The following is a 12,238-nucleotide window of genomic DNA, read 5'->3' as shown; positions in this document are numbered from 1 at the left end:
TTTGACATCAGAGAGCAACAAAAATGATTGAGAGGCTGGAAGGGCTAGTTTACGAGGAAACATTAGCAGCAGTAAAGATCTGTTAATAACACCAGGCCGAGGGAAAACTCAGGCAGATTGCAGCTTAATACCAAGAACTTGAAGTACATGTCTAAGGATAAGAACTTCGTCTTTTGGGGGCCAAGAAACCTTAAATAGGACAAGAACAGAGAAACAAAACAAGCTTCTCAAAGTTGAGCTTGTGTACTGACATACTGGCACAGGTGACTAACTGGGCATCTCCTCCCCTCCTTAAGAGAGTTGGGAGAAAGAAAGAAAAAGACAAAAAATAAGAAAAAGGTGAAAATAAAGAAAGGAGCAGTCTTGGGGTCCCTGGGTGGTGCAGTCAGTGAAGTGTTGGACTCTTTATTTCAGCTCAGGTCATGATCCTAGGGTCATGGGATCAAGCCCCACACTGGGCTCCATGCTTGGCTCTGCACTCAGTGGGGAGTCTGCTTGAGATTCTCTCTCTCCATCTCTCTCTGCCCCTATCTCTTCTCTCCCTCCCTCTCTAAAATAAATAAATAAAAATATTTTTAAAAATAAAAAAGAAAGAATTCTGGAGGATGGATAGAGACAAGGTGGTTTTATTTTTTTTAACTGGATGTTTCTAGAACCTAGTATCATAGGAGCTACTGTGTGCTCCCCAGCCCTTCTTGATCCCTAGCCATAGATTTACTGTGGAGATAGAATTGCTTCCTTGTGAAAATAATGTGAGATACTCTGGACTCACCGATACTCCAGCTATTCCTGGGGGACCTGCTGGGCCTCGATCCCCCTGTCGAGATTAAAAAAAAAAAATGCTACTTATAATGATACCTATAATTTCTTTACCTATAAAATTAATGCTCAAATGATTATTTGATTTGGTAAAGCTTTCTTTGGTATTGATAAGCATTATCAATATCATCAGATGGGAAAATAAAATGAGTAGCTAACTAAATTTGTTAAAGCTCCCCCCCCCAAAATGAAAGCAAATTATAATCTTAATGAAAACAAGCATTTAGGTTATCATTTCTGTGACCTATTTTTAATAGCACGCCACACATCCTTACAGCTAAAATTAGTCAATACAGTATTTTTATTCCAGAAGTAATCCATTACCAATACGTAAAATAGAAAGCATATTGAACATCTTCTTAGAAGCTTTTCCTATGCTTGTCTTACTGGAAGTAGGGTTAGAATAAAGATATTTAGAACAAGGGATTTTGTAGTTCTTCTTATTAGGCCATCAGAAGATCCCTTGAATTGCTCGGAACAGCAGAGTGACACAACTCTTTTTCCAAAGGCAATGGGGTATTTTAGATAAAGCTGATGATGCTAAAAGTACTGATGATTATATATGGGGTAATAAAAGGGCAATTTTTGTTGAGCAGAACCTACATTAAAAAACCTCATAACTTCACTCAGGAACATAAAAGAAGACTTGATTAAATGGAGAGATATGTTTTGTTCTTGGAGGGCAAGACAATGTTGTAAAGGTGTCATTGCTACCCAAACTAATTTATAAATTTAATGCAATTCTTATGAAATTGCAGCTTGGTCAGATGATATTAAAGTCCACTCAAGATAATGAAAAAATGAGAAGATAAAAGAAAAAAATTAAAAGAAGAACAATAAGGAGATTAGCAATACCAATATCTGAATATATCACAAAGCTCTAACAATTAAAATAATGGAATATTGGCATAAGATTAAGCAATATGTCGATGCAATATAAAAACACTATATAAACTCAGAAATACACCAACATCTATAATAGGATTTTAGTAAAGAAAGGGATCTATTATTCAACAAATAGTGCTAATAATTGAGTAATTTCCCTGAAAAAAGTTTAATTCCTCTTTTTATGTTACACTCCATGTAAATCCCATATAGATTATGTAAAAAGTAAAATAATATGAAGTATAAACGAACTAGAAGAAAATATTAAGTGACTACCTAATTTTGGTTGAGAATAAGAGTAAAAGGAACTTAATGCATAAAAGCAAAACAAGAAACCACAAAGAAAAATAGTTTGCTATTTGACTACATAGACGTTATATTTACATGTACAATGAGATTAAGTATGAAAATGAAAGGCCAGACCAACAGGATATAAACTCTAACATATAAATACAAGTAATATCTCTATAAAGCATAGTTATAGACAAATAGAAAAAGAGCTAATAGAATAGTGGAGAAACAGTATAAACAAGTAATTCTTGTCAGTCTCACTCTGCTCCTTTTAAATTATGGGATTTTTGCCCCTGAAATGCATATATTGGAACTTTTTATTCAGTGGAAACTCTTGTATATCTGATAAAGGTTAATATTAAGAAGACTTCTCTTGGGGGCACCTGGGTGGCACAGCAGTTAAGCGTCTGCCTTCGGCTCAGGGCGTGATCCCGGCGTTATGGGATCGAGCCCCACATCAGGCTCCTCCGCTATGAGCCCGCTTCTTCCTCTCCCACTCCCCCTGCTTGTGTTCCCTCTCTTGCTGGCTGTCTCTATCTCTGTCGAATAAATAATAAAATAAAATCTTTAAAAAAAAAAAAAAGAAGACTTCTCTTGGACAGTATGGTCCTTCCAAAGTTCAAGCCCTGGAGTTCTTTGAACCATTCTCCTCTAATGATCTGGTCTCTTATTTCCATTGTTATACCTGAGACCTTGTCAGTAACAATAACTCCATCCCACCCATAATCTCAGTTTCATGCATTCTGATATTGGGCCACCATAGTTTTGACTCACTCCCTCGAGTACCTTGGATTCTCACACTTTTGATGCCACCAAGACCTCTAATCTATTGAACAAATCTTTCATCATCCTTCCACTCTCTCGATGGCCTCTCTCCCTTATTTATTTAGTTTCAATTCCATAGACACTTGTTATAATCACTCCTTTGTGTACACCATTGACTCTCTTGGCCCAGTCTTGCTTCTAGTACTCATTTGTCAAAACTGGAACCTTGTTTAAATCTATGTTTTTACCTGAGTGTACATGCTGGAGAAGATCTCCCTGAGTGGTCTCACTTCAGTTCATGTCCATGAACCTCAGGGGGGCAATGGGGCTGCCTAGTCACCACACTTTGTTGTCCCTGGACACTCCCTCTCTCTTAGAAGACCTTCACCTTAAATCTCCAACCTCTTCTCCCTAACTCACTCTCAGATGATGATCTTCTTCTTCCATCTCTGAGAAAATTTCAGCAATCAGAAAAGAACTTCTATAGACCCCAACCAATTATTCTTCCTGTGTATCAGTGTCTATACTCTGTTTTTCTACCTGTTACTAGAGATGAACTATCCAGACTCCTCTCTGAAGCCAAACCCTCCATTTATATACTAGTTCCCATTTTCTCCTAGGTATTCAAGGATGTCATTCCAGCAATTCTCCCCTTTCTTCCTATATCATCACTCCCCTACCCTATTCTAATGGATCATTCCTTTAGCATACAACTATTCTGATATTTCTATGGTCCATTTCTAAAATCCATTTTATAAAACCCTACCCTACTTCCTCTAGAAGCCACTGACCCATTTCTTTGCTTTCCTTTGTAGCAAAACTTCTTGAGCACTGTTACACTGTATTTGCTATCTCTAATTCTTTTTTTCGTATTCTCTATTAAATCCATTTAAATCCAACAGTTGCTCCTACCAAAATCATGAAATGGTAATAATCATTTATTGCTAAACCTCTGTATTGCTAAATCTAATGGTTAGTACTTGACCATCCCATCCCCATCATACTAGCCCTATTTTCAGTATTTGAGACAGGTGATCACTCCCTTCACCTTGATATATTATATTAACTTGGCTTTCAGGACACCAAATTTCCCTCCTACCTCCTTGGTCACTTCATCTCAGTCTCCCCTGCTTATTCCTCCTTTTCTTCCTGATCCCTTTATGTTGGAGGCCTCAGCGCTCAGTCCTCGGTCTTCTCTTTTATAAAATCTACTGTCATTCCCTTGGTGATTTTATCAAGTCTCCTGGCTTTAAGACAGCATCTATACTCTTGGGACAACCAAGTTTAAATCTCCAATAAGACTCTTTTCAAACTCCATGCCTTTAGATTGTTCTGCCTACTCAACACTTCCACTTTGCTATCTAATAGATGCTGCCAAGTTTGACCTCATGTCCAAAGTTAAACTGATCATCCTCACCCTCTCCACACAGGCTCTGCCTATAGCTTTCCTCATTTCAGTTGATGACTATCCCGTCATGGCAGTTGCCCAGGTCAAAAAACTGGGAGTCCTCCTTGACTCCTCTTTACTCTCTCATACCCACGTCCAATCAATTAGAAAGTCCCTTGGTTCTACCTTCCCAATATATCCAGAATCTAGCCACTCCATGCTATCTCCACCATTTCTACTTCGATCTGAGCCAACATCACCCTGGCTGTATTATGGGAGTAGTCTTCTAACAGGCTTCCCTGCTTCACCCCTGCCCCCCAGCTGCAGGCCCCATCACCCTTCTACTCAGAAATGAGCTGCTGGCTCCCGATTTTACTCAGAGTGAAAGATAAAGTCTTCACAATGGCTTATAAGCCTCTTTATTATTAGTGCCTCTCAAACTACTTGTGCTCCTTTGGGAGCAGTTTATCATTTATGTTCTAATACATCCTAAACCAAGGTGAGTCAACTGATCACATGTTTGAATATCATGGCAAAGTTAAATTGCTAGACAAGTTTTAAATACTTACTCTCAGTCTACCCTTGCCTTGCCATAGAACCCATCAGAGAATTTGCAGACTGGCACCCATCCTCTATCGGCCACATTTTGAGTAGTATTGCTTTACAAGAGTGCCATGACAGGGCTACACCTCACTTCTACCCCTACGTCTCTAACCTCATCTACGACCCTTCCTTCACCTCATTCCCCTGGTCTCCTTTGGTGTAGCAGTAATGCTCATGTCTCAGTGCATTTAGACCTAATATTTACTCTTTCAAAAAACTGTATATAGTGGTGTACAGCTTGAACATTTGATATATGCATATACTGTGAAATGATCACCACAATCGAGCTAATTAATGTAGTGGTGAGAACACTTAGCAATTTTCAAGTATACAGTGAAGTATTGTTACCTATCATTGCCACGCTACACATTAGATCTCTAGAACTTACTTGTATTGCCCGGGACATTCTTCCTTTAGGGTTGAAGGGACTTGGCCTACTCTGTCTTACTCTTTCAACTCTTTGCTCAGATCTTGCTTTCTCAGACCCATATTTAAAATTACAAACCTCTCCTTTAGCACTCCCAAGCCCTCTTAACCTGCTCTATTTTTTCTTTCTTTCATAGCGTTTTACCAACATTTTTACTTATGTTTATTCTTGTAGTTTCTGTATCCTCTTCCTGGAAAATAAGTTCCTTGAAGGCAGAGATTTTTGTCTGTTTTGTACTCTTAGCTATCTTTAAACCTAAAACAGTTCCTGGTCCAATAGGGGGAGCTCAGTAAACATTTTTGAATTTTAAATCAGTGACCACATTTTTAATCCCTGTACTTACCTTTATACCTGGAAATCCTTCTAGTCCTGGCAACCCCATCGCACCAGGTTCTCCCTGTTAAATATGAACATAAGAAATGCAGGAGCAATGACCAAAAGGTTTTTTAAGCCTTGGTTTCAAAAACAAAGATTTTTTTTTTTTTTTTTTTTTTGCCAAAAAAGTACCCCCAAAACACTATTCGGCGATTTAGCAAGTAATTGGTATGCTCTATTTTCAAGCATCTGTATTCTTGCATTTGATATTTGAAAATAGTTTGAGAATAAATCTATTCCCTGGAGAAGTATGAATATATTTTCTGATTGTTTTTATTCTGATTAAGGATCTAATTAGAATGAATCCCTCTAGTCAGTGATAACTCCAATTTCAATAAAAATCAGAAGGAAAGATGGGCTTTAATGAAGTTTGCCAATTTGTGAGGTACCCAGGGCTGCTAGATGACCAGAGAATAGGACTAAGCTCCTTAAACACAAATGAAGATGAAGGTCTGATAGCAAGGTTTCCCATCCTGCAGTGTGCTTCGTAGCTGGCCGTGAATTGTGAAATGCTTCAGAGGATGAGTCTGGAAGCAGCATCTCTAATGATTCTAAGTTATTGCTTAAGCTCATAGGTCACTGGCAGAAGATAAGGAAGCATTTCCATTAAAAAAAAATCTTTTACATATTCTAGTGTATGGTCCCATGGCCGGCTGGAGCCTGTAGGCTCTCAAGAAATGTATTTAGAGAAGTTAGGGTGAAGGAAGCTGCTACTTTTGAGCAAATAAACTTAAATCAAGAGAGAGAGAGGTAGTTGTCTGATACCTCCTTGTTAATGAATTGACGTTCACTGCAAATATTTTCTTAAGACACTGGATGCTTTCAATATAATCACGTAAAAAAGGGAGCTTTCATTCTCTATAAATATATTTTTGCATGCATAACTCTAATCTGCTTCAAAATATTACCAAGTCTCCAACTTCCATTATTACTTATGATATTGTCCTTATTACAGAACACTTAATGAACAAGCAGATGACTTGATACTTTTCATGCCTTAAAAATCTTTTTAAATGTCCACTAATATATAACCTGTCAATCAGACAAAAACAAAAACAAAAGGATGTTCACACTCTATTCTGCATGAAGCTCTGTGAAAGAGGTCCTGGATTGTTGACAAAGGAAATGAACTCTTTGATTCTCTTTGTTTACATGCTCAACAATCTTTAGGACCAAGGAAGGTGGTCACCCCATCAATCAATATTTATTTGAAAGTAGTTAGTAATTAAATATTTCATTGAAGCCACTTATAAATTAAGTATCAAAGGAATTAAATGGAGCACCTCAGAAGATAAATTCAATTAGGGTAATTTTTGTCTACAAACGTTTACTGAGAAGATTAGAAACAGTGGTGCAGACCTAGCGTCATGGGAGATGAAGGATGCGAAGAGTAAATCTCTCCCCCCGCCCACCACCTCCTCAAATTGACTTTTCCATTTTCTGCTCTGTGACCTATCATTCTACCATTCCTGGCTTATTTCTCTGGTAGGAAGTAGTATTTGTCTGTGCTGAGCAACCGGTGTGTAATGAAGGGAGCTGCAAGGTGGTGCTGACATAGGCTCAAAGGATAATTTCAAAGGTTTATGTAGGATAGACCTGAGGGTTTACACAGTATTTAATTTCATTATTTCGGATTTCTGTTTTTGTGCTTCACCCACTTAAATCACATCTCCAAAAAAATGAATATCCTTTAATCAGTTTTTATTCTTTATCTTTTGTTGTAGCTAAGGAATTTGAAGCCTAATTTCTTCAAGTCTACTCAAATCTGTCTGCTACCTATTTTCCAATCCAAGTGAATTAGGATTTATCCTTTATTAGAATACTTAAAAAATGTTATCACCTTGATATGCAGTTATTAATGAAAAACTTCAAAGAATGTTCCAGAAAAGTCAGTGAGAAGTCTAGGGACCTCTACATGATTCAGAGGGGCTGTGAGTCAGTAGGAGAGGGAAAGACCAGGAGGAAATTTTTATCAACAAGATGAAAGAAAATTAAAATTAGAATGAAGGATATGATTGGTGAAAGCATAAAAATGTTACAGATAAAAGGGGGGCAACATGAATAAGAAAACAAAGGAAACTTCTAAGTTACATAATTGGGGCTCAGAAAATGATACTAACTAGTTGAAATCATGCTTTCAGGGGAAAAAATTGGCCCTTAATATATACCAACCAATAACAAAAAATATGTGCTTTAACGCATGTCCTTTGAAAATATATTTAGATGTGAAAAGATTACTTTCTATGGCTTCTTCTGTCACTCTTTTAAAATTTATTCCTCTAGTTTTACCAAACGGTATTGTAATGAAACGGCCTTAATTTTTTTTTTTTCACGTGACAGTGGAAGATGGTTTGAAACTTTATTTCAGTTTCAGGCATATCTGAGTTTCAAGCACCCTGTATAAATCAAGGTTAAAAGGTTAATACAAGTGAAATATGAACATTTGCTTGACAAGGACATGACAGGAAGAATTGCCAAGGAATAAAGGGAATCTAATGATTTTGGCAGAAGCTTCAGACGGACGCCCCATGGTTGAGAAGGATGTCTGAGAACAATTGTCACTCTCTGGGGGGCTGCAGGACATGATCTCTTTCCATGCTGGGTGCTAACCTCCTGATACATTACACCTATGAAGCAGATTTATGACAGCACACTGCATTTCCTACCCAAGAACTGCCTAAGACATTCAAAGCAAACAAAAAGTCCCTTCATTTTGGGGGGGTAGGGAGAGACTGGAGACATATTAAGGAATTTCTTTCCAGTAAGTATTTCTCTTCCACAATCTACTTAATACTGAGTTAACTATCAAAATAGTGCTATCAGAAGAAAGTGCCGTTTATCAGGAACTTCATGTGTGCCCTCCTCCATCACAGGGCGAATTTGAAAATACACTGATAAAAGAGACTAAAGCCAAGGGCAGGGACATCAAGATCAAAGCATCTTGAAAATGAACACATTGCTGGTATTTGGTGGTTTGCCTCCTGCCTCCAATATTAGATAATTGATGAACATCTAAGAAAATAGGCCATCTTTGCCTGATGTCCTTCTTTCAAACTTCAATAAAGGCTCATTTTCTAAATGACACAAAGCATGGGAATATACATACCACAGGGCCAGGGTCTCCTTTTGGGCCCTACAAGAAAAGCATGGGAAGTCATTTTTAAAAGAACGATGGAAGCAAATTATAGAATCTAAAGCATTTGAATTCAATTTGCTTTAAGACACATACAAAATATTTGCAAGTTTTATTTTGCTATAGTTTGGATTTGAACAGTATGATGATGAAACATAACTTGATGGAACCCCATGACGGTGACTGCTTGGACATTGATTTAATTCTTAGATTTGCAATGCAGACAGCGATACCACCATGCAGAATGCTATTTTTCATGATTTTGGCAGGGTACCTCTTCTCCATTTTACTATAATTTGCTATCATTTATATTCTACTGCATAAGATTTCGATTATATTTTGTACCATGTATTTTTTCAGTGAACTTGAGTTATTTATTTATTTATTTATTTATTGTGGTTGTTCGGCTAAAGAATGCTTGGTAATAAAAAACTGTACTCACAGGGGGGCCAGGGGGACCTGGAAAACTGGGAACATTCACACCTCCCTTCAAAAGAAAAAGAAGAAAAAGGTGAGAAGCATTTACAGCAACCCATCACTGGACAATAATCTCACATAATTCCAAAAGTAAATACCTGGATTTTATATAAACTGCTCATTCCATTTCCTTCATTGAATGGTACACCCTTCAGAAAGAGAGGAGATAATTACTCTTTTTTAAGTTAATAGTCTCTCTACCTTTTATCCTTTTACCAAATGATATTTCTCCTATTCTATTTAGAATATGAGTTTAATGCTACAAGTAAAATAAAACAATGTTTCCGTTCTGGGCTTTTCAAAAGCAAATGTAGGGGGACAAAGGACCAGGAGCGTGAGTTACACCTGGAGCCCAGAGAGACTTTCAGTGGGGGTGTGATGAATGTTCAGGTTTGACAGATGAGACACTAATGCATTCAGAGGAAAATACTATTTGCTCATTAAAATTCAGTTTCTGAATTGCCAATTTATGCTAACTATTTACAGCCCGCTGACCTGCAGGCTATAACAGCGTAGTGCTGGTAAAGATGTGAATAGGGAGCAATTGGGCTACTGAAAAGTAATGTTTTACTACAGTCCCTTCATACTAAATAGAAAAATAAAGTAAATGGGGAAAATTATATTACTCACAACCCTGTGTGGATGTTTCTACACAAACATATTCTTTAGAACAACAGAGAATAAAACTTCCTAATAAAACTGACCTATGAATGGAAAGTCCCAGAGTAACTAACACTTAAAGAGAACTAATTCAACAGTCTTAAAAGAATCATACGTTTTGGCATTCAGGAAAAATTTGCAGATAAAAATTTTAGCTGGGATCTTTTATCCTTCTTTTAAGAAATTCCCATAGAATCAATACTCTGCACTTTTCCTTTTTTGAGATTTCCACACTTCAGTTGCAAAACTGAGGAAGCCCTCATTTCCCTGCTTTTGGGTGATGGTGGCCCAATGGTGCTCAGTGAACGGGACTTGTGTACGTCTTCCAAACACTAGTGATGGGAGCAAAAATGCTCCATTCATTTATTCCTTTATTATTTCACTCACTCATTTGGCAACTGGCGAATGTCTACTGTATTTTAGTGTGCTGAGTCCTAGAGAGTTGAAGAATATTTTTGTCTGAGATTTCTAGAGGAGGTGTCCCATAAAAAGACAATATGTAATCTATTTTGAAGAATGAATAGTTTTGAAGAATTCAGGGGGAAGAGGAAGATTTCCTAACCCAGTGTAAAATACAAGCTCCTTTTGTGAACTCATGCTATATGTTGCTTGTTGTGTCCACTGGACAGGGAGTGTATTTTCGGATTTGAGCCCCAAATGCTTTCTGCCTGGCTTCTTTGTTAAGGGAAAGGCAAGTAAACAAAATGAACAGGTTTAGGAAAACAGAGTGCAAATCTCTTTGTTTATTGTGTAAAGTGTGCGACTGCATGCAGACTAATTATCTATCTTTGTCGTCTTCAGAAAGTCACAGACTAATTCTGCCCTTTCTCAGGCGAGTTTGGTTTCTTAAAGTATTCCTATGAGGTAGGGTGGAAAAGAACATTCGGCCTGGACCAAAGCTCTGCTGCGATTTGAGCGTGGCCCCACATGAGGGCAGACTTGCTACAGAGAGAGGTACCTCTCCTCTCTGCAGCCTCCCTGACGAAGAGAACATCTGTCTCAATCGCAGGCATAAAAACATTGATGGCTCTTGTACATTTTATTCACTAGGTGCTATATAAATAGAATTTCTCTGCATCTCAGACATCATGGATGGTAATGAACACATATAGCCTAACACCAAATTCCGTACCAACTCACATTGCTGGAAGGGAGCTCTTTTTAAAGCCCCTCTTTTCTGTGAGTGAGTCTCCCTGAGGTTAAATGGCTTTCCCGGGGTCCCCCAGGCAGGATGTGGAGAGTTGGGGCACACACTCAGGTCTCCTGAGTCCAGAGGAGGGAGGCCCATGGTATGCAAATCTGAGCACTGCATATTGGGGCCACACTAAAGGGGAAAAATCAGGTCTCCCCAAAGCTGCAGTGGCTATCATTTATAAGTATCCATAAAAAGCAGACAACTTTTATCCTGGAGAACATCTAAATGTAGTCTGACCTCTGAGTTATAGAAGTCTCAAGCAGACACACATGAATTTAAGTTTTAAACCTGAAGTAACTCACAGGTGGTCCAGGTGGTCCGGGTCTCCCAGGGGGTCCCTCACTGCCCTGCACAGGATATAGAGACCAAAAATCAATGGTTTGCACATTTTGACACCAAGTTTATGAACCAGATTGTGCTTGCTCAGAGAGCCGTATTCTGAAATCAATATGGTTTTGTTTCAGCCTTGCAAAGTCTTACTTAGCTTGGCTTTCTATTTCACCTGGGAAAATACGTTCCTAGACCATAGGAAAGGTAAATGCCTTTTTCATACCCGTTCGAATTCCCACTGGGTGAGCCCCAGGGATGAAGTTTATTTTTAGATGGAGCCTGGCAACCCGGCCGATCCTGTTCTCGACTTCCAGGGCAGTGGAGGAAACTGCCCATGTGGGGCTGCAGAGCGCATTCCTGCAAGCAGAGGCAGCCTCCGGGACTTGGCTTTCTGGGTCAGCCCTTCATTTTTAGCCTCATCTCCACCATCTTCCTCTTTTGGGAACCAGAGGGCCATCCGCATAATTCGACCAAAGTAGAAAAGCACACCCTGTGTTGTGTCTGCAGGAGGAGAAACTTTTTTCCCTTGCTAAGGTTATATTCGACTTTGCAACCAAGTCAGGTACATCCCGTTGAACAGAAGTGACTGTGGTACAGCACGGTTTAAGGGAAATGTTCTATACAGTTTAAACAGCCTCAGACATTGTGCTTGCAGGAAAAGCAGACTGAAAATGGAATTGTGAAAAATGAATTCAAGTTGAAACTTGAAAAATGGATTTCACTTTTATTTTTATAAAACACACAATGCTTATCGATCCATACTAAGCAAAGCTATTATAGCCCCTTTGGTGCCTTTAACCAGTGTTTCCTGGAACTGTGCTTTTCTTTTAGGATAATAGCTTCATAAAATCTTTAAGTCCCTTAATGTCAGGGGAGGGGCAAGAAATGGTT

General features: G+C 38.4%; 1 protein-coding gene across 1 annotated transcript in view; it reads right to left on the bottom strand.

Moving 5' to 3' along the window:
• COL19A1 (collagen type XIX alpha 1 chain) overlaps positions 1–12,238 on the bottom strand; it is a 300,849-nt gene that overhangs the window by 28,361 nt on the left and 260,250 nt on the right. The window contains exons 37-42 of the mRNA XM_057303991.1: positions 11,320–11,364; positions 9,261–9,311; positions 9,128–9,172; positions 8,659–8,685; positions 5,521–5,574; positions 773–817 (exon numbers count right to left, since the gene is read on the bottom strand). Of these exons, the coding sequence (XP_057159974.1) occupies positions 773–817; positions 5,521–5,574; positions 8,659–8,685; positions 9,128–9,172; positions 9,261–9,311; positions 11,320–11,364 (267 nt within the window). The remainder of the gene's footprint in view (positions 1–772; positions 818–5,520; positions 5,575–8,658; positions 8,686–9,127; positions 9,173–9,260; positions 9,312–11,319; positions 11,365–12,238) is intronic.

Source organism: Ursus arctos, unplaced genomic scaffold, assembly GCF_023065955.2.
Source record: "Ursus arctos isolate Adak ecotype North America unplaced genomic scaffold, UrsArc2.0 scaffold_29, whole genome shotgun sequence".
NCBI classification, from domain to species: domain Eukaryota; kingdom Metazoa; phylum Chordata; class Mammalia; order Carnivora; family Ursidae; genus Ursus; species Ursus arctos.
This window is presented reverse-complemented; position numbering and strand designations above follow the sequence as displayed.